Source organism: Hirundo rustica, chromosome 10 (assembly GCF_015227805.2).
Source record: "Hirundo rustica isolate bHirRus1 chromosome 10, bHirRus1.pri.v3, whole genome shotgun sequence".
In the NCBI taxonomy this organism is placed as follows: domain Eukaryota; kingdom Metazoa; phylum Chordata; class Aves; order Passeriformes; family Hirundinidae; genus Hirundo; species Hirundo rustica.
Genome location: NC_053459.1, coordinates 6674130 through 6695159, shown reverse-complemented (window position 1 = coordinate 6695159; position 21030 = coordinate 6674130). Strand labels below are relative to the sequence as shown.

Sequence of the window (21030 nt, the reverse complement as noted above, 5' to 3'; positions counted from 1 at the left end):
AAAAAAAAAGACAAGCAAGAAAAAGCCAAAGTAATAATAATAATGAATGTAACAAGCAAATGCTAATGGCAGAGCTCTTTGGGAAACAGGGTCCACTGGATGAGAAAACATCCACTGTTTTCTTTTAATGTCAATTCTAGTTAGGGAATTAAGCCTATAAGCACATTTGAGACCATCACCTCACTATCCTTATCAACTGTAGGTGCAACAGGCATGAGGAGAAGGGACTCTGGGTTTGTATTCTTTCACACTCCACTGACTCCACTTACATTACTTGTGATTTCCATCAGGAGGAGTAAGCACAGAATCCTGCTGCTAGTGCCTCTCTCACAGAAAATACAATTTATTTTCTCACCTTGTGGAAAAAAAATGGACAAAATAAAAAAAAAAAAAAATAAAAAAAAAAACACAAAAAAACACAACTTTTTACTCAAAGGGCAACAGCATTACGCCATAGCAGACCTGTAAGCCTTCTGGAACTCCATGAGTCATGGGTTCGTCACAGGGAAGCTTCCTCACCCTGTGAGAGACAACACCCAATAAACAGCCTGCCTATTATACACATTACACCATTTCTCCATTTACTTTGCCCATTTGGAACAAAAAAGAAAATACACTTTATTTTTGTTAACAAAACAAATGGCACAATCTATGGGAAGCGAAGGAAGAGAGGTGGTGAGGTGGTGAGGTTTGAATACATAAAGAGGATTGTAGAAGCAGGATTTATTTAGCCCTCAAAAAAACACTGAGAAGGAGTCACTACAGCAATTTAAGGACTGGAAAATGCAATAAAAACGTAGTTCCTTGCTTCATGTATTCTGCAGTGCTTGGACACCCAGATAAGCAAGTCTGAAGCACAAGGCTAGCTAGATTCACCCCACGCAACTCTTGCAACAGAGAGGAGCCCAAATTCCACTGCATCCTTCATTCCTGAGTCCTGCCAGCTCTCAGAACAGGAGTGCACAGGCCTGATGGTGCCCTTGATTAATCATTACAGGATTTATTGCTGGCAGCCCTCTATGCCCAGGCCAGGCCTTCAGCTGGTAAAAAGGGACACTGACGCTGGTGAGCATGATTCTGTGTCTGAACGCAGATTAACCCAGGCTTAACTCAGAACATCTTCTACAGAGTAGGCTGGGCATAGAGCTGCATTTTAAAAAGAGTAATGTTGTGACCAATTAAAATATTTTGAAATGAACAAAACAATTGGCAAGTTCAGTGAACTTCAAAAAGAAAATAAAACCCAAAGGAAAGATTAGCATCAAATTCAGCAGGCTATGTGATGCTTTTTCTAAGAGTCAATCCAAATGCAATCTTAAAAATGCAAAGGAGTTATCCGAGGATGAGGGGAAAATGCTCTCCTAGGAATAGCACTGATCTAAGCAAGCGCTATTATTTGTCTTCCTTTGAAGCACTGGGCCTAAGTTGCCCCCAGAAGAGGGACATTCAAATCATAGCAAGCAAGTAGCCTGGTAATAAGAAATTATTTTAAGAGGGAAAATTATCACAGGCATTTGAACTGATCCAAAAAGTCTTAAAAGAAAACCTGCCTGGCTCTGCTATATCCACCCCAGTGCCCAGGTATGTGAACACACATGTAATTAAGAAATGGCAGTCTAAAAATAGTCATAAACATGGAGGTCTTTTCATCTCAAATGGCTGTAAATAATGTAAAGCAAGAGGAGTTTCTCAGCCAGTGGGCCTTAAAATGGAAGCAAATACTATTTACTGTTTCCACTTGAGTTTGCAGATTTGGACTGAAGTTTCGCCCAGTTGTTAAAGATTTATACGGGAGGTTTAACAATCCCCTGTCATTAAGCCTTGGCACAAGCCGTGCAAAGGACATTCAGGGCATATTTGTACTAACTTATCTGGGTAAAGAGAAAGCTGTTCCTTTAAACTGTGTTTGCTGTGACTCTGGAAACTGTGCAAACAAAATCTGAGGGACACGTTACTCTCAAGCAGAACTGACAGGAAGGTACAAGGACTGAAGGACAGCAAACTTCTGTAGGACATACCTGCTTCTGGATTCACAACTGAATTGCAAACCCCTAACGATTTAATTCAGACGTTTTGGACATACCTCATCCCGATGGCAAATGAGAGACTGGCTCAGCCCCTGAGTGTCAGGTGAGTAAAATCCTATTCTGGGGGAATGCTGGAAGAGGAACTGCCTGAGGAAGAAACCTCAGGGACAAACAAAGGCACAAATCCAGGCCCCAAGAAATAACTGACTTTGCTCTACAAGCAAAGTCACACTGAAGGAGTCCTGTGCAAGCTGGAGAGAGCACAGTTGTGACACTGTTGAAATACTGGCTGACAGAGAGGAGAGGAGAGGAAAGGAGAGACACCACTGGCACAACCTGGTAGGCATAAAACCCACCACCCACAGGGAGGAAGCCGAGTCAGAGGGGAGACCCAGACTGCACAGAATGGCATTAATGTGACCAGCTGAACAGCAAATATTCCAAACTCAACCAAGCTGTGTATATTTTTCCAGGGGCAGCATAAATTGTGATTTTTCCTGTCAAACATTTATGTGTGATCTTGCTTTAAAAAAATATATATAAATAAAGACAGGAAATATGAAAACCAGGCTGTTTTCCTCTTAACTCCAGGCTGATCCTTCCCCTGAGCCTATTTTTCCTTTCACTCTCAGGAGGCCAATTGCTGTGAATCCAGTGTAGCTGTGAACTCTGTCCCAGCAATTATGTATATTTTTAAATGTACAAAGTAAACAAGGACTCACATTTCATAAGCCCAAGCTAGCTCTTCTGATGTTAAACTATCAACAGTTTCGATCGTTATAACGGAGCTGTCACTTCCAGACCTAGCTGAAAGTAGGAAATTGCACTAAAATAGTGGAAGCTATTTGGAATATTTTGCTGAACCTGAAAGAAGTATGAATTGGCTGGCATCCATTTTAAGAGACAGACAGGAATTTTATTCAGGGCTGATTTTCTACAGATTCAAATTGGGACTCAAATTTACTTTGAGAAAAACTTTAAGTACAGGAGTATGTGTGAAACACCACAGTAACTGCCAGACAAGAAGAACCTATAGAGCCTATTGTCCTACACTGCTATATTTTGGCGAGGACATTTGCAAGACAATGTAAAACGCTTTGACAATATAATTACCCTAATCTGTCCCCCGAGTATGTTGTCAGTATTTGGGGATTTCACTCAGGTTTTCCTTTTGAAAGTAGCTTGTTCTTTGATTTCTATAGGCAACTATCATTTTTCTCCCCAATAGTTACTGGAGGAAATAATTCATGTTTCCAAGCAGCAGCCCATGGAAACTGCCCCGTGATATCTAAAATAAGGAAAACTGACAAGACTCAGTAAAGCCTGAAACAATCTGGGGAGTCTCATTTCCCTCTTGCCTTTCTCTTTCCTATGTGAAATCATCTTGGAAACAGATGTCTATGAAAAAACAGGTCAGGCAGGTTACTCAATCTGCAAAACTTGGACTTTGATGTTCCAAAAGGGGGCAATTCCTAAAACAAGAACCTCTTTTAGGAGCAGTTGCAGTTAGCTCAAATAAAACTTAAAAAGAACAACAGGGCCGCTGAGGAACTGGAAATCTAGACAAGATGCTTGTTTTTCACTTGGGGACTGAAGTGTAGAAAACATCAAATGAAAAATAACCAAAACCAAGAGAATATTCAAACCAGTTCATTTTTTCCTTTAATTACAGTATGTTCCAGAGTTCTTTTGAGCACACCAGTTTATCTCATATCATGCTCTCGCACTTACATTGAACTCCCGCTCGAGTAACTCAGAAGAAAAAAAGACTATAGAAAATGCGGGAGTATTTACACACTGTAATATACTGCTCCTAGTCTAGAGATGGGGAACTAAGAATGACATGCTCAAGATTGCCCAGGGAACTGCAGAAGAGCTAAGAAATTACATCTACTCTCCCAGAACCTGATACTGTGCCACAGCCATGAGATTCACTACCCTCATCCCAGCCTTCCTCTTTCTGTGTTTAAAAACTGGGAATGAAGAGGAGGGTAAAAACTGCTGTTAGAGGGAAAGATCCAGAAGGGAAAGAAAGTTTTGCCAACCTTTCCCAGTGCTTGGGTAAAGTGAGCTACAGAATTGCAGTTGTGGATACCGTGGCTTTAATTTGAGAAGAAGATGGAGACTCCCTGCGGATATGCATGCAGCCAGAGCACTGCACGTCCCTCATTTTCTACAGTGCCGTGCTGGCTAGTGCTGCACCTGGCAAATTAGAGGCAAGTGGGGAAGGCTTGGGTTTGATTGCCTAAGCCCTGGGCTACTCACCCAGTACTGGGAGAGAAGAGTCTATTCTGTGTTGGGAGCTGCAAGTCCAGCAAGCTTCTCTTCCTGCCAGGGTCTAAAAACGGCCATTCTGAAGGGGAAGTTTGCATCCGTCAAATGCTGTTTGCTAATGAGTTTCCAAAGTTGTGTATCAAGTGCTTTTCCTGAGTTACTAAAAAACCAGAGCAACAGGCTGTAAGAATAGAATCAGCTTATGTCATGTTTGAAATTAGCTGAAATTAGCTTGATGCAGTTGACAAGGATAGCATGGCATGGCAGCACTCCAAACCTGCCTGGCTTTTCAAGCTAGCAGTAACCAGCCTAACAGGATTCTGATGTCTTAGTGACTTCTGACTCCCTTGCAGCTACACATTTGCAAGCACATTCACCAAACAGGCACTCCTTGGACCCTCCACCCAATGAATACCAAGGGAGGAAAAAGTGAGAACTCTACTATTTCTTGATCAACAAAATTAGCCTTCTCTTTCCCTGCTTCTGTATGGAACCTTTCAAATGAAAAACCCTATGAATTCTTACCTCTCTGCAGTTCAAACAACCACCTATGCTCATTCCTTCCATAACAAGTGTCTAATACACAACCAGCACATCTAGAAATAGAAGCGAGCATCATTATATTTTTTTCCCAAGAGCAGCACAGGTCTTGTCTGCCCAAGGGATACTTGACCTGTCTGCTTACTAATGAGTCTGTCTTGAAAAGCTTCAACCAAAACATCTGTTAATCCTCCTGTTCCAAGTGTCCTAGCATTGCTAAGCCTCTCTACTTTCACCAAGGCATTACACCCTGGATGTTATTTCTGGTACTATGTTTTTGACTAAATTATTTCATCAGAGACTAAAGCTTCTATACCTCAGTCCTTCAAGTTTTTAAGTTCTACATTGCATACACATTCCATGGCTAGAAGGCTTCACGCAGCCCAGACAGAACAAACAAAAAGGAACAAGGACTCGCAACTCCCACGTGCAATCCTGCAAAACAGAAGAGATCATCAGGCAAACTGCTGAGAGCCTTCCTGTACTTGCACAGTACATGGGTATCTCCTGATTTCAGGCTACATCCTGTGATTTGCCCCCAAGCCCTGAGCTGATAATTGTGTACTCCACCCAGCCTAGGAGATGCAGTGATTTGTTTTTTAATTATTCACTTAGTTCCAGAGATAAGCCTGGAAAACCTCCTGAGTTTTCAACCACAGCTACTTAGAAACAATTTCACTAGTGTCTGCTCAGCAGAAATAAGGAATGGGATGGCATCAATGGCAAGAACATTTCATAAACAGCAGGAAGAAGGAAAGGGGGCTTCCTCTAGAGGCAGGAGTTCTTGTTAGTAGGGAGGTATCAGTGATGTCAGAAGAACAAGGATGAATTTTATACATTTTACTTCTCGGGACTCTCTCAAAATCTTCAAGCAAAGATACATTTTCACCATTGCATGTGTAATGGTTTAAGGAAAGGAATAAGGTCAGATTTTTGGTTCATTAGTTTTATAATAAAAAGCAGAAGAGTTTGTGTATTTCCACTTATGCCCTTCTGTATGATTTAAAAATTAGGTTGACTCCTTCTACACAGCTGCGGAGAACGTGTGTGTTTATATATGTGTATATATGTACATATACACATATTTAGTATAGCTCCAGGGGAGAAATTCTTCAACACTTTAGCTATTGCCCATGGCTACATCTACCACATGAGACCCAGGGGATGAAGCATGGAATTCAGTGGGATAAGGCTGGACCACTCAATCCTGCATGGATTGAGCAGGCATGACAATTAGTAGTGGCATATAAGAGAGCACATCTTTTTAGATAATTGTTCTTGAATGATAAAGAAAGGAGTAAGAAAGATAAACTATGCTGCAGCAGAAAATTATGCAGCTTTTTAGTGTTATTTATTAAGTATATATTGATATACATTAGTTAATTTACACAAATTAGTGAAATAGTCCAGGTTTCATGCAGAGGGAATGGTATGAAGGCATGTAACCTCTTCTGTCATGTGTTGTAATATTTGTAGAACACACTTATTTGGTGGTCCTGTGGACACAAGGCTTACCTTTATGCATAGAACTACCCACAATCCCGAACTTAATTCCAGAAACATTTTTAGATCTAGTGAGAACATTTGAATCACTTTTAGCCACTTTAAATGTACTGGTTTCTCTCTCCATCCCCATTCACTTGGTCTCAGGGTTTCTAAAGCACATGGTTTGGAGGATTTATTATATGGGCCCAATGTATTTATTTTTAGTCTCTGAAGTGTTTCTAAAACAGGTTCTCTGTAACATATGTGCAAGACAAAAAGGATTTTTTTGTCACGGAAGTGTAATGAACTATATAATTCTGTCTTGGGTTTGCTTGCTATAAATAAGGTACCAGCACTAAATCATGGCAATAGAACTATTATGTTAACTTCCTCAGCTGAAAGACTATCTCAAAATCGGAATGGTTGTAGTTTGATTCTCTTAAGCCTGGTTATAGAATTCAATCTTATTTACAAAATAACTACAAATGTTTAATTTCTGGAAACGTATGGGGACAAACTATTTGATATTCTTTCAGCCAGCATTCCCAAACTTATTGTCTAATGTTCTCTGGCTTCTGCTGCGAACCTCTTTGGTCCATATCTTACCCCATGGTCAGTCTGTTCTCATGCTCCACCTGTTTGTCTCCACCACTGTGCCTTAATCAAATAATACCTTGGCCTTGCACCTAAATAGTTGAAATTCCTTTGTCATGTACCTTGCTCTGGACAGGGACATGTGCTTAACTGTCTTTTGCCACCAGCTAATAGAAAGCGTTCCAAAGGATGGTGATCCCAACCAGGAACAATGAAAATATAAATGTTTGCTTAGTCAGGCAGCTGAGGGCTGTGAGGGCTTTAGAGTAAGATGTTACCATGCCCATACATCCTTCTGCTGGCAGTCAGTCCCCCTGGGGCAGGGGTGGCTCAGCAGGACACGTGAGACCACCACACTCACACTGGCTCCAAGTCTGTGCCTTCACCTCAGCCACTGATGAGGCTAAACGAATTCCTAGCTGCATCTGCTGAGAGCTAAATCTGCCAGAGCCTAGGGCTGAGTCTGTGGGTGTTACTATTCCCCTGACTCAGACAGAAATATCTCCCGATGTGAATGCAGGCCTGAGCTTGTGCCGAGCCCCAGAGCCTCTGTCAGGGTCCTCTCACATGTGGCACTCCTTAAGGGTTTGGCACCCACGTGAGCAAGAGCGGCTGCCGATGAGTAAGGCCTGCTGCTGGATTTTGGACTGAGCTGCATACCAGCAGAGCTGGGTTTGCCTCATTATCATGCAGAGTGAAGGAGTTTAGAGGTGACATTCTGCTCCAATTAAAACCAAGTAAGATGGACAAAAGTCACTGCCTAACACATGAGCATGGATGTAATGGGGGACTGTTGCTGGTGGGAGACAGAGGTTTGGTTTTGGTTTGCACAAGACTTTAAGAAAAGCATTTTAAAATTAAAACATTAAGATGCAACTAAATTAGCATTTGCATGTACATTCAGACAGTATTTAAAGAATAAATATTAAAGGAGCCATGTTATTTATAAGGGCTTGAAGTCAAAATTTTGTCTTAAAAGAGCTCTGTCTGGTTCATCAAATATACATGAAAGGTGCATCCTTATATTCAGCAGGCAAAACTTTCCAAAGGAGTCAAAATAGGGCTTTTACACTTGAAACAACTTGAACACATAAAAAGGAAGAAAAGATTATAAGATTTTCTGCCTTTCTACAGCATAAACACACCACAGCCAAGACAGCAATTTCTCCATTGAGCCCCAAAACAAAATGATGTGGAGCTAGACATCATTTAAAGGGGCATCCAGCCATGGATGGATTTGAGCTGAGGGCAAAACTAACACAGCACTAGGTAACTCAGGGTAGGGGTTCATTGCCCTGTGTGCTGAGAGCACTCACCTGCATATTTGAGTGGACAGTCAGACACATCAATACTGTTATCTTTATTCCTGGTGGTGGTAGGGACACATTATACAGTCAGACAAGGGCAATTCTTCTGTGACTGCATGTCCCTATATAGACAAACCATTTAGTCAAGTTGTATTCATACTTGTTATTTTCTGCTTTGAAACATCACTGAGTCACACAGCTGGAGATTTCAGTCTGTGTCTAGTTTTAATTAAGCAATCTTCATTACTCTCCCAGGCTGGGCAACAGTGTTGTACATTATCAGCAAATTGAGCAGTTTTCATTTCAAAATCCTTGTGTTAACTTCCTTATTACAGCACTTAACAATTTTCAGTCAGCCAATACAGCCCCTCTTTAAAGAGGCATTAGGTATTTATTGAAAGACTGGACTCAGCAGCAAGGAGAACCACCAGTCTCCTGCTGCACCCCTTCCATCTCAGGGAAGGCTGAGAGCAGGGAGCCAAATAATTCCCCACACAAATGATTGCCTTGTCGCAGTGGAAGACAGGGTGCAGAAAAAAATCCTCCCAGAGGCACAGGCTGTCAGATCAGGACCAGCACCAGGCACACCAAAATAGCCCATTATCCAGGACAGCAAAGTACTAGGGAAGCACAGAATCCATGATCCAGCTGCCTGCTCTGCTGTGCTGGAGCTCTGGAAAACTGCCACTGAGAGAGGGACCAGAGCATGTGGAGCTGCAGGTTTGGCATGGAAGGAGGTGACTCTTTCCAGCAGCTCAGATACCACTTACACACCTCCTGTCTCAGCAGCAGCTGAGGCAGCCAGCCTGGCTTTTCAGGGCTGCCAGACCCCAGCAGTTCCCTCTGCTACCAGTGCCCACTGCGGCTGCCACCCGTGACAGACCACACAGTCTGCCTCTGCCAGGTTTAGCTGTGCCTGCCTGGCACATCGTGGGATGAGGGAGAGATGCTCAGCTGGTGCCAGAATGTACCTCCTGCTCCAGACTCCCACCCCAAACTGCCCATAATAAACTCATTTGAAATACCTGCATGTATGCACAGGTGAAAACTCAGCTTTCAGTCTGCAGCTTCTGCTACTAAAAGCATCCTTATCTTTGATTAGCCCTAGCTAGTTAACAGAAGTTACACCTAAAACACCTTTGATACCCTGATCTGATTCCCTTCATACCCCTCTAAGTTCACTCTCCTTATACAGTAGTCACATCCACAGACAGCTTATGCTTTGAAAACACCTCCGGTCCCACCCTCCCAGAGGCAGCAGTGCTCCCTGTTTCCTACACACATCCATTTGTCCAGGTCCACACTGTTCTAGGAACCTCAGTCCCTTTTACAGCTTATATTAGCATCTTACCCAACATCCCTGAGTTTAGCTGTTCTTGTACAAATTCATGGCATTTGTTGGTAAATGCCAGTTTTTTACACAAGCAAGTAAAATTTCTATATAGTCAAATTCCTGGAGGCTGGCTTATGTGTGAGTCAAAACGCATATTTCTAGTGTTGCTGTACGTGCATCACTTGCTGGCTTCACTGTTGTCATCTCTCCCTTTTCCCTTCAGACTGCTACTTTGGTCTCCAGGAGCTCCAGAGAAGTGTTTGCCTGCAAAGCACATTCAGGTGGGTGGTGACTCAAGCCATGTGATTTAAACGTGGTTTGTGAATGTACTTGGGAGGGAGTACTCCTGACAAGAGACCTGGCACTCACCTACCTCTGACTATCAGAGATGAATACCTTCTTCAAAACTTCTCTACAAACACTCAGAGGTAGTTAAGGTCTACATGTGCTTGAGCCATTCTCTGTCACTGAATAGTTTGACTACTACTAGAAAAATGTAATACTAAATTGGAATGCATCCTTTAAACATATCCCTAGTTTTTTAATACACCTAAACAACTGGAAAAGTCAGGACTATTTGATTGACGTATCAGGAAATGGTTTCTCAAGACTTTCTTAGAGTATCAATTTTGAAATCAGAAGTATTGACTTCAGAAATGTATTCTGTTCTTGAATTCTTCATTGAAGAAAAACAGTATATATTGTTTATAACCACCACATTAAACAAGTGACCCCTCTGCCTCTCCTGGATAACATGAAAGTCTCTCTCTCATCGATTGCTAACTTTACTTCTGGTCAAGGATCTTGTTAGAGACTGTTTTATAACCTAGAAACAAATTAATTTTTCAGGACGGGCACCCTTCACTCCTCTGATGAACAAAATAAGGAGTATCTGGCAAAGATAAGCACACAGGTTTGCCAAGGGCACTGAAAATATAGTTAAGTCTTTGGGCAACCCAGCTGAGTGTCACCTGTCCATGCAGGGTGCTCCTTCTCTGGCAAGGATCTTTGTAAAAGCCCAACATCCATGTACTCTCATATTAACCAGGTAGATGAAAGGGGAAAACAGCCTTCTCCATGCACACGTGTGCATCTATTTGCCTAATGATCCCTTTGGACATTTACATGGTTTTGGAACTATCCTGACTGGTGAGCAGCTCCTGTGAAAACTTTATCTATTTTTTCAATAAAACACCAGCAGCAATTTGCTAAGCATTGCAAAGCTACGTCAGCTTTGCAAAGGTCATGAGAGAGACAGGCCCTGGTCTGAGTCACATAAACAAGGGGTGGCCACTTGGAGCACAGAGGAACTTTGATGTAGAAGAGATTGTTACAGGTTCATCTCTTCCAGTACTAAGGCATAAAATAATCTATGGAAGGGAAATAAAAAAAAATGTAGCAATTGTTAGAGTTTGGGGTTAAGTAGGATTACAGCTGCAATATTAATTGTAGTCCAGTTAGAAGACACACTTCCATCACAGTTGCAAGGATCAAACCTTTGGGAATTTAGTCTTGGGACAGAAAGAAAGGCACAGGAAAAGAAATAGCCTCTTCTTTCTTTTCAAACTGTCTCCAACCGCAGCTCTTTTTCCGTTGTTCCACACACCCACAGAAAAAAAAAAAACAAAAAAAACAGGCTTAGTGATTCTCGGTGCCTTGGAGTTGTTTATAAACCAAGCTTAACACCATCACCAACAAATAGGTCCTTCATACACTTCCATTAACACTGGAAATAGTCCCAGAGCAACCACCATAGTTCCAAACAGTCCAAAAGGCAGAACTGAAGTCAGGATCCAAATTTAGAGCTGCATGATGTGGTTCAGGTTATGAAAGAAGAAAGCAGACATTCTCCTCTGCAGAGCCAAGAAGCTCATGCCCAGTGCATGATTTCAGCAAATGACCTTCTCTTTATAAGGATAAATCATAGTGCCTTCAAAAATATTGGAAAGCAGAGGATTCGCAGATGACGTCCCAGGGTCTGCTGGAGTGACCCTGGGGACAAGCATGGGAAACATTTGTGGAACACGAGTTCACAGAGATTGCAGAAGACCCATAAAAAATTTGAAACACCTACTTTCTAAGCTATCTTGTATCTTGGATATACTGTAACATATCAAACCAGTGATACATGTGACTTCTTAAAACAGCATCTAACTAATCCACAGCACAGTTTTATGTCCTTCTCTCAGCCTGCTGTCAATTTTATATTCGTATCTCCTATACAGCCCTATCAGTCACAAAATCATGTTATATACTCAGAAAGACTTTGACAGCTGAAAGAATTCAGCAAAGGACCAGAGAATGCTTAAGTAATCCATTTAAATTTTACCCAGTCCTACAGAGGCTGAAGGATCAATGGACGTTTTGCTGTTGTGATGTGCCTCCTAAAAATTCTTGGGAGTCCTGGCGTAGTCCACATACTGACACACAGAGCAAAGGATTTTTATTAAGTCCCTGTGTTAATAAGGATGTACACTGGCAACTCTGCCAGGGGGGAGGGGAACTCTGGGAAAGCAAATCAAGCCCCTGCACTATATAATCTTGTCTATTCTACCTCCATACTCGACAGTTATGGATTTTTATTCACTTACCTGCATGGCAGGAATGAATGCTGTTGATAAGTATTAGAAGACACCCAGCCCTATAAGAGGCATTAATTTTTCTGTTACATGGAGAAGTACACACATAATAGACAGATTTATAGAGCTTTCTCTTCAGTTTTTACCTTCTATTCCACAGCATTTTCACCCTCATAAAAAAGGACGTGGCCACTATCTGTTGTATGGTCTAAATCAGCCAGTAATACCAAATCAAAATTCAACGTTTTTCCAGCAACATCTGTCATATGTCATGCAATGACAACCATGAGCATATCAAAACAATGTTCAGGACATTAGAATAAGGCTTTTTAAGGTGATGACCTCAGAATGATTTCTGATAAAAAGACCTGTAAAATCCCCGTCATCCTAAACAGATAATGGACTATGGCCTCTGAACTAACCAGAACTTTGTTCTCTCTTCTCCTGTTACGTCCTGTTTTGTCCGTCTCCAGCTGTAATTCAGATAAAGCTGATGGAGTTGTGGAGGCTACCTGTCTTCTGCTGCTCTGCTGCTGATCCACCATCTCAGTTGCCATAGAGACAAGCTCTGGAAGCCATGGACGAGAATGGGAGAGAAGCCACCCACAGGCTCTCCTCTGGTGGGCTCTGGCAGGGCCATTCTCAGCAGGTACTAAGAGAGTCTGGTTCACTCTCTGAAGGTGAGGAAGAGTCAGCAGGTGCTAACCCAGTGACGCACGAGGGGGACTTGCACACACGTTACATTGCTATTCAAAGAAATTCCAGATACTACCGGTCCATGAGGCTGCCGAACAGAGGGAAAAGAAAGACTTCGAGAGAGGCAATGCACATGCAGCATGCCACAGGTGAGTACTGACCCAAACAGCATTATGCTTCTTTTTCCAGTGAGATTAGGAACTAGAGGAGTCAATAGAACAGAAGAAGGACAAGAAGATAGAAAGCAGCTCAGCACATAACAGAATACCCCTGCCCTACAGCACAGCAGGTAGAAGAGTACCATCCTTCTTTGCTCAGCTTGAAAATATGAAATGGTTGGATGTTTAAAGACGCTTGATGACAGAGAATCTAAATGTATGTGGGACTCTGCACTGCCACCCCTCTGTTCTGTAAGAGAAAAATAACTTAGATAAAGATATGAAACTGTCAATGAAGTAAGGACTTCTTTAGCATACAGAAATGACATATTCAAAAGTACAGAAAACAGTCAGCAAAACCAGAGGAAATTGCCATGGTTCTTTATGAGGGAGGAACAAGACTTCTGTGAAAGTGCAGTTACTGCTACTTTGCACTGAAGAGAGCTGTAAGAAGCACCTAGGCTCCCCTTAAACAAGGAGGCTGAAATAACAGGAACACCATCCAGAACATACATTCAACCATGGCTTCAGTAGAAAAGCATGAACAGTACAGAGCATCACTGCAAAGCCAGGCTGGAACAAGACATCTTTCAGGTTCCAGAGATGGAACCTTATCTGAGCAGATGTCTGTGAAAGAAGCAGGAGAAAGATAGGAGAAATGAAGAGAGAGACAGCAAATGAGCTACTGCAACACACTGAGAAGCACTAGAAACAGGGCTGCATGAAGGCAATTGAAATGGTTTTAATCAAAGTCCTAAATGAGAGACACCTGGAACTGGGAACATAGAAAATGCCCTTTGCTTCCATCTCCCAGGTGCTTCGAGAAACTGAATATTAAAGCGTCTTCACAGCAAAGTTACCTATCCTATCTTCAGGTGATAATCTAACACAATCAATGCACTGGACTATGAACTTTGGATAGCTGTATGAATCAAAATGATAAACAACTGCTTATCTTCCACTGCTGTGCAAACCACTGAAAGCTATTGCTTTGTTTTGTAGCAGTAAAGCCACCTCTTCAGCTCCTGAAAGTAGATCAAGTTCCTTAAGAAAAAAAAAAGAACAGACATCCTCCACCTTCCAAATAAAAGGGCTGTGGGAAATGTCCCCAAGAAAATAGGTGTGTCCTGCCTGCCTCGCTGAAGGAGCCGTGCTATTTCAGCAGTATAAAGGTCCATTCAACCCTGTGGCATGGACAGAAGGAAAACTCCCTGCTTTCTCCAAGCTGCCAAGCAGACAGCAGCAAAGAGCTCCTGTTTAATATTCTACTACCGCTGCAATGAAGTTTGTGGATAAACTGAGTGTTGCCAATGGCAGAGGGGAGCTGCTCTCCACCCTGCGGGTGCAGACAGGACCAGAGCAGAGCCACTCTCTCCCCGCCTCCCAGAGCACTGCTGCAGAGCTTGCACAGCACAGACCCGCCCTCCCTCCTGCTCCCGGGTGTCACAGCGTCCCCACAACTGCCGAGGAGGTCCTCATCCCTGCTACCTGCAGCTGCCAGGGCAGCAGCACCAGCACAAGAAGGACTCACCTTCTTCATAGACCTGCAGCATCATGGCATCAGGACGTTGGCACAGGAGGACATCCCTTATGTCTGGCCAGTGTCATTGAGGAAGGACAAACTGAGAGAAGGGTTCCTCTCTTAGCAACTCATTAGAGCATCCATGAGGCAGAAGTGTGCATCTCTGCCACTCCCCTCCCTATATTACCACTTCTGAAAGAAGGACTGGTTCCAAACAGGGCTTTTCCTTCCAAGCCTGCAGTTGTTCAGCAAGACACACCAGGAATGTGTCTTCTCTGCAGTCTGTACAGCAAGACCTGGGCTAGGAGCAATAGATCTTTCTCCAAGGTAACTGTAGCAAGTCCTCCTCAGAGCTACAGCCTTTAAATTCAGCTAGGATTGTGTAAACAGATGTTCTGCTCTCTTTACTTCCCTGAATCCATTCCCTCTCCCTCAAACTGGACAGTGGGTGCTTCTAAACCCTCATTTGTAGCAGGAACTTCTGCCAGCATTTGCTGATATGCATGGAAGCAAGGGATGGGTGAGCTATTTTATTCTGCCTTCCAACCCATTTGAACAGCAGCTATCCAAGCATGTGACTCAAGCTCAAATGTTAACCTGTTCTCATTTTGCTCAGGGAACAACTGGAGGGCAGGAGAGGGGAAAGCAAGAAGACATGAAGAGACAGAAAAGACAGAGTAGAATACAAAATGAGAAAAATAAAGACACAAGAAATGAGATCACAGAAAAACAATTTAAAATTATTTAAATCCAGCTGAGAGAAAAGCTTCCATATAGGCACCCTTGGCACCAGCCCAACTTTGGCTTGTAGCCTAGGAGCTGTAAAATGTAATAGATGCTTTTCGTTAACTGGAAAAAGAATTGTTGAGTTTTTTTCTTAAGTAATCTTCTTTGACACAAGAATAATGTGTTTAAACTATTCAAAGTGAATAACTCAAGCTACTGTTTCATAAGGCCTTGGCTTTATTTTAGGAAGTTTTAAAACTCTGTATGTCATCACTAAAAATTGATTAAAAATGTGCATCAGAAGCATGCTACAGTCAGAGCACTGACCTGACTGTGCCTTCACCAATGTGAAAGACAAACAGAATTATTACTTAGACCAACATATTTCTAATAAAAAGCAGCAAGGCCATTTATCAATAAGCCTCAGACAATGGGAGATTTAATTTGAAAAGTGAGATGCATCCTCTCCTGCCAACTACTGCAGTAGTAAGCCTTGGATTTAATACAATTTTGACTCCCTGTGAAAGGATCAGTGGTTCATCTGAGGGAAATTGGAGAAGCAATTAAAAGTAAAGCGCCTCTCTCACCAAATCTAACCTTGATTTATCTAGTAAACTGAACATCTACCATGTGCCTGAAAGCAGAGTAGTAATGAAGCCCTGATTTGGCAAACCAAATATTGGCATGCACAGGAACACACAAAGCTGAATATTTTCTGCTTAAATACTTGCACTGAAAATCACTCATGTCGGGACCCAGCCTGCAGTGGTGAGAGTGCTACTCCCGTACATAAGAACTGATACCCTAAATCCAACTTCACATTTTCTCAGCTGCATTTGCACTATACTTTGATCTTGTTTGAAAATCAAAGCTGAAATGTAACCAGCTTTGTGTCTGTAGTCTTTCTGTTGCCTTTGGTGTCAGCAAACCACTACATACAGTAAAGGTAAATTAAGAAAATTACTGTTTTAACACCCTCTTGGCTTTCTCTTATATCACAGGTTCACTCAAAAACTATGAGACCATCAAAGAGCCCCTGAATGTTTTATGTCATAAGGGATCACCATCTCCAGCAAACTCTGATCCAACAACATTAGATGAATTACTGATCCAAAGGTAAGAAGGTTCCCATGCAGGGTATTCCCTATGCCTCCCCTGAAAACTAGTCAGAGTGGTGTCAGTGTGAGAATGCTTCTTTTGGGAAGGATAGCTGGACTAAGCTGAAGCTCTGATCCCTGCCTTCTCACCTGGACTTGTGGTGCTGCTTTCAGTCTTAATGACTTATACAGTACAGTATTAACATGGTGGTAAAAGGGTCTTAGCAGTGTGGGTGTGAGGGAGATAGTGAAGGAAAAAGAGGGAACAAGAAGACAGTTGTGGAAGATTGGAAAAAAGGGGAATGTGATGCAGGATCACCCAGTAGTGTTAGCAAACTGGGCAGACTGCCTTAAGCAGTTTCTTGAGAATAGGGAGAGCCTGTGGGGATTTTGTTATGGAACATCACAGTAATCCCATTCTTGGCCTTCATAGAGAGCTCTCCTGAAACTTGCTACACAACCCCTCATGGAAACCAGGATTTTATAGCTAACGAAGTAGCTACAAAGATGTTTTCTAAAGTATTCAGATTATTTGTTTGCTGTTTACTTTAAAGAACTAATAAGCAATGGAGGCTTTCAGTGAGGTAGTCAGTTTTGGCTTAAATCCCTCAAGAACAAAGGTCTAGCAGAAGACCCTGGTCCCACAACTCAGAAACTTACATACATCCCATAAACCCCTCACTCCTGCTCTCTTGCCACTGCAGCCAGGCAGAGAGAGGAGCAGGTGCCTCTCCCTACATTTTCAAATAGAACTGAGGTTTTCTCCCAAACTCCTTCTCCAACTACTCACCTCCTGTGTGTACAACAGTGAGATAGTCCCTCCTTCTATTGTAGATCAAGCTGGAAGCAGTAAGCACTTGTCCTCTAAGGGTGCACGCATCCTGCTGCACCATCTGGTCCTAATTACTGAGACCAGCTGTGCTGGGGTAATACAGAGTGCTTTCCCAGGCACCTTTCCTTATGGAGAGGACTCTAACAGAACAGTTTTAGCCAAATGTCAAGTTGTATTTAAATAAATTAATTGCCTTGGCTAAAATTGATTGCCCCTTGGCCATAAGCTGAGCATATGCAACTAGACAGCCACAGTCTGCTGCGATGTTAAACCCATCTGTCTTCCTCTCCTTGGGGCATAATCATCACTGTCACTCTGACATCCTGACACTGGCACTTAGACAGCTCTGAAATGTGCAATTTCTAATTCTCCCTGGAGCTGGAAACAACGAGCCTGTGCTAGGAGTTTGTTTTATCAAAGATGCTGCTGTGCACAGAGCCTGGCAGGTCAGTACAGGTTCTAAGTCATGTGTTTGCTAAAAGCAGGCAGTCCTGCTGAGTGGCATCTCTTGAAACTGAGCACAGAGTTTTAACAAGGAATGAGACCAAAGTTCCAGCTTAAATTCAACCAATGTCCTCTTTCCTTCTCCAAAAGATCAGTTGTAATTTATAAGAGAACTACTAGAAATCTGCATTGGGAAAGCCTGCAAGAGCCAAAAAAAAATTGACATTATTTGTAGTAATCAATAGTACCTCACTTCTACTTGGGAAAAAAAAAAAAAAAAAAAAGGCCATTATGCAGATAAAACATTTAAAATATTATTGCTTGTCTCAAGACCTGCATGTAATTTCTCCCCAGAAGAATAAATCTGGTGCCTGCCAGTAACCATTCTTCTGAAAGCAGTAGCTAGCAGTTCTGCAGAAGGGACAGTACAGGCACCTCTGACCAGGACTGGGAAGGTCCATGACATTCTCAGGAGTGGATCACCACAGTACTGAGAGCAACTGGGGCAGCAGTGCTGCATCTCTTCACATTCAGAGGCATCCTACAGCAACCATACAAATACTAGGGCAGTCACAACCCCTTCTCCTTGCATGAAGATAACCAGCAGATCTGACACAGATGGGTTCTTCACAAGCAAGGATGTCATTTCACATATAGCCATGCTACATAATTCAGGGCTGGAAGTAAACATGGCTGGGGAGCCAAGTAAAGAGCTCAGGAAAAGGAATTGCCATCTGCATTGTACTCAGATGGGATTTTGATTTGAATCTACATGACTTTCAAATCCCCGAGAATTGTAGAGTAATTCACTGATCTCAGAACATTGATGTCGGGACAAAAGATGTCCTCCAACATTATTGTTTGTGTTCCAAACTCAGGATGGCCATGGGCCATCTGTAAGATACTTCCTAAGAGTTTTTATGTCTAACTATGCTCAAATTATATTTTTTTTCCCCATGACCTTTCTCTTATGTGATCTCCAGCTCCCCTTAAGCACTCTAGAGCTCTCCACAACATTCCATGGCCCCCTCTCAGTCTTGCCCATTGTACAAAGGTCGAAACCCCTACGATGACCAGCTACTTCCCAAAAACTCAGCTGATTTGCTCTGAGCATCTCAGTGCTGAGCTTCTGGTACAAATTCTGCTTCCCAGAGTAACCAGAGCCAAAGCCCTGGAAGGAACTGAACTCATAAAAAGCTGCTCTTTTGCACTGGGATCAGTCCTTCCAGCTCTGGTGTGGCAGCAGTTGTGTAGAGATCATGGAAAGCTGTCACAGAAGATACATTGGAAGAGAAAAGCAGTGTGAAATTTCACTTTGCAAAGGTCATGGAGGCCATTGGTCTAACAGTGCAGAGCAAACTATTTCTTTATGCTGCTTATGACACCTCCGATTCATAAGCATAATCCATCTAAAAACCCTTTGATCACATTTAATCTGAGCTCAAAGAATGGAAGCACTACAACAGTGAATACAAAGAGTCACGTCCAGCAGCAAGAGGGAATCTGACTTGTTTGAATTCCTGCAAACACATGTATTAGAGAGAAGTAGTACCCGTGTGAAATAGCACAGCACTCTGAAGGGTGCTCACGTGAGCTGGGGTGAGCATCCCTTAGCCCAGCACTCTCGGTCCTAGGCAGCAGAGGGCACTGCTTTTATAGCCTGATTTAACCAGAAGAGCAGGAAAAGCCTCGGGAGAGTCCGGGACATGGATCGCAAAACTATTTATACCATACTTGAGCAAGTTTCCTTCTACTTATGAAATGCTTTTCTTAAAGTTACCTTCTCCTTATACTGCCAATTGTGCTTCAACTTGCAAGTGGTGAGGTCAAGAATAGCTGGTGCAAATACTTGTTGACCAAATCTTTAAATTTTGTTGTTCTACAACAACATTTTTTTTTCTTTCAGAGATAGATAAATAGATTTTTTTTCTATCCATCTTTCTGTGCAATCTGCATCCTAAAAAATCTAGCATCAACCATATTTGCAGGGAGAAGTATTTTGAAAACTAATACATTTTCAGTAAAAATAGCCACTGTAGGTATTAAAACATCATTACAGTGAAAATCTCATATTTCACAAGATCACACAGAATAGCAAGCAATAGCATACTCAATTCTAATAAAGCATCCTTCCAGTATATGGAAGATCAATGGAGATCCCAATCCCAGCCTGCCCACCTATTCCACCCAGTCTCTGCTTGCCAGGTGTTTCAGCCCACCCATGTTTTCTTTACTGTGCAAGGTTTAGGCTTTGCCCTCCAGGTGTCCCAACGTGATCTGCTTCATCTGGACATGCCCTGACCCCCAAGTTCTCCATCAATCTCTTTATTTCACTCCTTTTATATCAGCTTCAACTTGTAATTCCCCACACAATTTCCTCTGCCTACTATTTCCTAGACACATTCTTCTCATTTCCCCGACTGTAGCTCGTATCTCAGTGTCCTTTTGGTCCACAGACTCTTCACCATTTGGCTCCTTATACAATCTTTAGTCTCCCACCCCTTCTCCTAGCTCCAGTGCCAAATTTTACAGTCTTTTCCAATTTACCATTTCCTGAAGCATCCAGCTGTGGGTGAGTTCCTCTCATAGCAGTCCCCTGGTCCAGAAGTAGGCCTCTTCCTCTCAGTGCTTGAGTCTTGCTCTTTCTGTTTTTCAGTCAAGTGGTTTTCTCATCATGCTGATCACAGAAATCCCCTTTATTCACAGTGTCTAGATCTGGACCAGGCAATTTTACAGCTACAATATCAGAAATTCTCTCAGCCCTCAGCACAACACACATTCTTGCCATGGGAAGGAGCTCAGGAATTTTAGGTGCTAAATCTAAGTCTAAAAATTGTGGACAGTGGAAAAGGGCCTATAATTCTATAGGATTTTCACGAGTGTGGAAAAGATAAAAACCTTGCAACCCCAAAATTACATTTTGCATAACAGAAAGCAAACCTTATTGAAGAAGAGAACAACAGGATTTCTGTTTTCCTTTAACAGAGATCCAGTAATATTTTCCTAAGTCTAATAAATAGTTATTTTTAATATATATAAAAAAACTTGTCTCTGGCAGATGGTCAGTAAGTAAAAGTGTAACCCTGATGATTATGAGCATCGAAAGGTTAGAAGCACATAAAGATCTCATAAATGGAATTTCTGAACATTTTTAGTTATTGGTAAGGCTGCCAGTCCCAACGGATATAATTAAGGTGTTTTGATGAAAGCTTAAGGAGCTTCAGGAGAACAGCAATTTTCCTAGTCTTTAAGATCTAAAAATACTAGGGATGAGAATTTCCACCTGTCTACCATTAAAAAGTCAAAAATCAGGAATAGAAAGTGCCCAGATATACAGATTGCCAAAATCACTGTTAAAAAATACACATGAACAGAGGGAACCTGAATGAAACTGAGGTATGAAAGTCCTTGCCTAG

General features: G+C 42.2%; 2 protein-coding genes across 5 annotated transcripts in view; one reads left to right on the top strand and one right to left on the bottom strand.

Moving 5' to 3' along the window:
* NEU2 (neuraminidase 2) overlaps window positions 1-21030 on the bottom strand; it is a 36298-nt gene that overhangs the window by 11549 nt on the left and 3719 nt on the right. For 2 of the 3 annotated variants that reach the window (XM_040074382.2, XM_058421956.1), the window contains exon 3: window positions 20162-20291. The gene's annotated coding sequence lies outside the window, so the exon portion shown is untranslated. Of the gene's footprint in view, window positions 1-20161; window positions 20330-21030 lie in introns of all 3 variants that reach the window. The other variant, XM_040074381.2, reaches the window with a different exon arrangement.
* NGEF (neuronal guanine nucleotide exchange factor) overlaps window positions 1975-21030 on the top strand; it is a 47884-nt gene continuing 28828 nt past the window's right edge. For both annotated transcript variants that reach the window (XM_040074375.2, XM_040074374.2), the window contains exons 1-4: window positions 1975-2130; window positions 9784-9841; window positions 12613-12984; window positions 16243-16357. In XM_040074375.2, coding sequence (XP_039930309.1) covers window positions 12717-12984; window positions 16243-16357 — 383 coding nt within the window. In that variant the 5' untranslated portion in view covers window positions 1975-2130; window positions 9784-9841; window positions 12613-12716. The remainder of the gene's footprint in view (window positions 2131-9783; window positions 9842-12612; window positions 12985-16242; window positions 16358-21030) is intronic.